At 37.1% G+C, this 5657-nt stretch overlaps 1 protein-coding gene across 1 annotated transcript in view; it reads right to left on the minus strand.

Annotated features, from left to right (window-relative positions):
- Nucleotides 1-5501, minus strand: part of ALG1 (ALG1, chitobiosyldiphosphodolichol beta-mannosyltransferase) — a gene marked incomplete at its 5' end in the record, with an annotated part of 8891 nt that extends 3390 nt beyond the window's left edge. Inside the window, 7 exons of the mRNA XM_009706192.1 lie at nt 689-748; nt 1338-1376; nt 2157-2278; nt 3176-3292; nt 3951-4040; nt 4667-4815; nt 5321-5501. Coding sequence (XP_009704494.1) covers nt 689-748; nt 1338-1376; nt 2157-2278; nt 3176-3292; nt 3951-4040; nt 4667-4815; nt 5321-5501 — 758 coding nt within the window. The remainder of the gene's footprint in view (nt 1-688; nt 749-1337; nt 1377-2156; nt 2279-3175; nt 3293-3950; nt 4041-4666; nt 4816-5320) is intronic.
- Nucleotides 5502-5657: the final 156 nt, after the last annotated feature.

Below are 5657 nucleotides of genomic sequence, written 5' to 3' on the forward strand. Positions count from 1 at the left end.
AGGCTGTTGACCAACACCTCCAGGTCCTTTTCCGCCAGGCAGCTTTCCAGTCACTTGTTCCCAAGCCTGTAGCGTTGCATGGGGTTGTTGTGACCTAAGTGCAGGACCCGGCACTGAGCCTTGTTGAACCTCACACACTTGGCCGCGACCCATTGATATCCCCCAATCTTGACCTGCATTTTGCCTACAGCCCTAAGATAACCAAACAACTAATGACAAACTTCATCAGCACAACTGGCCCCTCAAAATCACACTAAGTTTTAGTTTGCTCTTAATGAGAAAGTTAACCAAACATCATTCATTCTGTCTACACAACTTTTTGGCAAAACCTCATTTGTGGGTCCTCTTTTCCAGCATTAAACAAAAATCTTTCTACTTAACACTCCAAATATTAGATTTTACTTTTCTTTTGCAGCATCATCTCAATGTTGAGCTTAAATTCTTCTGAATGTGGAGTACTGCACAGCTGTACTAGACAGAGAGGCCAAGAGCTTCTCCTCTTTAAAGATGTGCCATGATTATATGGCTGTAACAGTCCAACTGTAAATCACTACTCTTATAACCAGACATAAAGACAACAGTCCTTCCTCTCTCTTCACCATCAACAGAAGAGTCAGCATAGAACAAAAGTGAAAATTAAGTCTTCTGTATTAGCACTGAAAGAATTGTAATGCGAATAAACTATTACCTGTTATCACACATACTAAAGATGGAAGCTTGACTCCCTCATTGACATACTGCTCATAAGCTGGAGAAGATAAAAAATTGTTTAGAGTTGACAAATATATGGATGCTTGGTTTAAGAATGGTCACAGCGTATTAATTGTTTAGCTTCCTACCTCAAGTAATTTCTTTACAAGCATATACCTCGTAAAATAGCAGTAAATTTATCGATATTAAAATTGACAAATTTCTACAGAAATAAATTATGGTCTGTTTAAAGTGCACTATTCATAAAGCATTTGTTCGGCTACACCATAGCAGCTGTTTCAATGTATCAATTTAGAAACTGCAGCTGCAAAGTCTACAAAACAAGACAATGCATATTCCCTTCTTCCCTATTAGCAGATGCCTATGGAGAGTCTATGTAATGGCTTAGAAAATAAAATTGCAATTACAAGCTAATTAGAAATGTCATTCTCCCTGACAGATACTCTAACTGAATCCAGATGTTGCACTTCTGTACTTCAACTACTACTCTTAAACCACTCCTAATTAATCAAATACACCTGCATTTTCATTTGCATAGGAAACACTTTTTTAGTGAAACTCTTCATAACTGTCCAGAATACAACCATTCCCCTTTGAATAGGAGAGATTAATTCCTTCACACGTACCTTCTAAAGCTTTTAAAAGGACTGAAAAGTCTTCATCCTCTGAAAGAAAACACTTTATTAGTGACATTCATATTTCCATCATTTATAATGGATTATTCTCTTAAAATAACAACAATCAAGATTTTCCTTACCTTCCCCTACATGATTTAAGTATGTACCATGCTTTTCCTATTAAAAATCTGCTGTAACTGTTTTCATAAACAAAAGTCTATAACCATACACAGTGCTTATTTGCTCCCCTTATTGGCCACAGGGCAGACAAACAAGCCACAAATACTGCACATCCTCAAAGATATCAAGTTAAAATTGTCTAGTTTCTAAAGCTAGAGAATTAAGTGTAAAATTGCCCTGTTAATTCAAAGGTATAGACAATTCTGCCCATGGTTACTAGCAATGGATTTGTTCCTGTTCTTTGTTCTCTTTTTCTTATAGAGAAAAAAAAAGGTGAGATAATTATGTAATACACATTATCAGAAACAAAGGAGTAAATATTTTAGTTTCTTAATCTACTTTATAGCACCATGCAAGATGGTATGTAGAATGAAAGTTAGAAATCATTCTTGAAGCTGAGCCTCTAGACTGTAGCTCTATAATTAAAATATAACTTTAAAAAATCATTCATTTTTAGCCACTGAGGTACATCATATACAACTTGACTTCAAATCCTTCCAGCCAAATGAAGGAAAAGCATTACTTTGCCACTGATGATGTAAACATGCCTCTATAGCGTGTTAAGGGTGAGGAAGTATAAACAGCCCTAGTTTTATCTTTTGTTAAACAGTGGTTAAATATTAAAAATAAAACTATTTGTTTCCAAACCTGTCCAGCTTGTGCTGCTGATGAGAAGAGCTGGCCGTCCTCTGGTTTTTATCACGTGTCCATTTTTTTCATCCATTTCTGTAAAGGCAGTCCTCTCAGCATTTGAACTGACAGACTCTGTACTATGGAAACAGAAATTTCTGAGTATGGGCCACACAAGCACAGCCAACAAACATGGAAGGAAATACTATATTTAACTGGCGTGAATTTCCAAACGCTTTGTTTCAGATTTGCTGCTCAACTTCTCTAGAAACAGTCTTTACAGTACTGAGCTGCAGAGAGATACTTGTGATCAAGAGAAATCATTTTGCATCCTTTCTACTGCTACCAAGAGCCTAGTGACAGTACTGCTACAGGTACAATTCCATCTTCTAACAAAGTGTTTTCCTTAACAAGTTGAGAAAATAGTCAGCCTCTCTTTCCAGCTCTGTCTCAAACATATAGTAGAGCCTGGAGGCCAACAGTACGTTGATTCAATTAATCTCAGAAGTGGCCATTTCCAAAAAGAAACCGCTATACACTATGGGTTTCACTTCTTTTTCAAGCATTAGTTTGGTAAAGTAACTCCATGTTAAATCTACTCTAGGAGACATCCTGCACATAGCCAGAGAGGAACGTTTAACACTTACACTAAGACCTTGAAAGCTCTCCACAGTACGTGAAAAGAAGCGATGCTATTAACAAAGCAATGGGAACTAGATAACTGCTGAGTTCCACCCTACAGATATTCTATAAGATTGCCTCAGTACTTATGCCAACTTCTTTAAAAATAAAACACTTCTATTACTTCACACATCAAGCATTATGTTACTACAGTTCAGTGATTTCATTTCTTCTGGTCTCTCCTAGCAACAAATAAGCTAACGTGCACAGCATCAGCTGCTGGCTAAGAGCACATAAAGACCACTCTGCCTGCTGGTGTTCAGTAACTTGTGACCCCATGCAAAAGTATTTCTGGTAACTAAGTGCAATAACTTTAAGTCATTCAGTTAAGGACCATAACTGCCTGCTTTACTTACACATATCGTGCTTTAAAAGGCTCATAGTCTTTGGCAAGTTTCATGAACAAATGATGTTGAAGTTCTAATGGTGTTTCCTTAAAATAAGAAGCTGGCTTGTCATACAGCGTTGCTGCCCTGCAATTAAATAAATTCACAAGTTAAATAAAAAGACAGATGTAACAAAATGTATATGGTACAGTGGCAGGCTGCAACAATGTAATGCAGAAAGTAACTGAGTAAATCAACACAGCAAAATTTTTTTTTTTTTGACTCTTACAACTTTCTGTATTCCTGAAGTTCGCTGGAATACACCAAGGTGGATGTATTAATCCCATAACAAAGTGTGCATATTCAAGGGCTGTAAGGCAACCATAAAAACTGCAGATGTCATTGTCCTGATTTTTAAACTTACTTCATAAATGTTCCTGAGCAACTTCGATCCTAAAACCCTCTGATTGCAAAAGAAAAATTTGCAGGGCGGACTAATTGCTAAAAACCACAGTGCTATCTGCCTCACTCCGATTCTATGGGCAGCTTGGTGGCAAACTTCTGTAACACCTGGATTGCCACCTTCCAGTCAACAGGGCATTAATTATGAAGGGTAATGAAGACTCTTGAATGCCCACACTCCATTAGCTCACTACAAAACTGAGCTAACGTGTTTCAGTGGTGATGGATGGGCTCGGGAAAGTCACTTTTGTAAGAGTCCTCTGAATCCAGAATCATCAGGGATATGCTCTTTCATTTTACTTCGCATACGCACACACTAATTTGTTAGAGGCGTGTGACTTACTTGATGTTGCAATTCACCCATAGATCTTCTTTCATCGCATTAGTGACACACAAGTTATAGTCAGACAAACGCCCAAAAAGCTTTTCATACCTGACAAAAATTAAATCTTAGTTAGGAACCACAGGCAGGCAACGGCATCAGCCAAACAATAACCACCCACTAGTGCCCATGCTATTTAAAAGCCAAACAAACCCAAAAGAAATCCAACTGCCCCCAGCAACTGAAATTTAATTACCAATTATTGATTGACTCCTTATACTGAAGTAGTATCAGTTCATATGAAGGAAGAGAGCGTGACTCCCTTATCCTCCAAGACCTAAGAACATCACACTCAAAATCCTTTAAAGCCTTTATCTACACGTAAGCGATTAGATTCAGTAAGAAACAGACATTTAAAGGTGAGCTGGAATGTAAAGCAGCATTAGAGAATAAAAAATAAACCAGTACATAAAAAGAAATTCTAATAACGAGATCAAAGTTTGCATATGGACATAAAAGCAACCTGCCTACTTCATCAAATCACCTTCCTATGTGTTTAACAAAGGTGTTTTACAGAACATGCTTTCTGAAATAGAAAGCAGTTTAACACCGCAAAATCCAGAAATCCTTCACAGAAACAGCCCTTCACTAATTATATTCTCCCTACTGGTTTCCATTCTTCTGAATTCTGCAAAGGTATGTAATTTATCAAGAGGAGAAGAAATTATTGTACAAACCATTTTGCAATTTGTACTAGCGGGTGATTTCTTCCATGACTCAGACTCATTACAGTATATCCATAGTTGTGCCAATCAATTATCAGTTTGCTTCTCCAGAAAAGACAGGCTACCCAGGCAACAGCTATACTAGGTAAGCCTGGAGGATTCTGTTTAATAAATAAAACAAGTAAAAATAGCATAAGACTGTGGTCAAGTGACAAACACCAAGCAACTACCAGAAAAATAAAATCAAATTATTGAAATTACATCACTTTAAAGGATCTTAATGAACAGACACAATTTTGTATTCACCAACAACAGAACTGCCAGTTTCTCCTACGAAGATTAGTGGGTACTTCAAATTTTACCATTGGATCGGGACCAAAATTCCCCACCAATAAACACACAAATATTTTTATTAAGATTTATTCTTTACTACTATCCATGCCAATGATGTTAGAAAGCTCAACAATTAACAAGAAGTACAAGCATGAGTTGTTAACAGAAAAATCAAAGTTTAGAGACAAAAAAAAAAAGTTTGGTATAGGTTTACACCATTGATAGTCCTGTTTTAGCTCTCAAATAGTTCGAACAATGTCTGAGACTGCTAAAAATGCCCTGTAATGTAATACTATTTATTTTTATTAAAATTAATCCCAACACAAAACATACCTGAAGAAGAATATAGGATGGCTGATCTATCGTCAGCATTGTGTACAGTAACTGTATCGCCTGCACAATGACTTTTATGACATACTGGAAAAGTTTTGGACCAACTGCAAAGTGACAGAAAACCCGGTAAGAATAAGCTCTCCAGACAAAAACACGCAGGTGATAACAGAACCAGCCAACTCTGCAGAGAATGGTTTAAAATAATGGTACTCTGTAAAAATGGAAACCTGTTTTTAGACAAACATCTTACAGTCCCCACAAATTCCCGTTCTGTTTCTCGTACAGGAAGAAGTCAGGGTGCATATGGCTAAACAAACACACAGGGCGCGGGCGAAGG

This window comes from Cariama cristata, unplaced genomic scaffold (genome assembly GCF_000690535.1).
Source record: "Cariama cristata isolate BGI_N322 unplaced genomic scaffold, ASM69053v1 scaffold24468, whole genome shotgun sequence".
Taxonomy (NCBI): domain Eukaryota; kingdom Metazoa; phylum Chordata; class Aves; order Cariamiformes; family Cariamidae; genus Cariama; species Cariama cristata.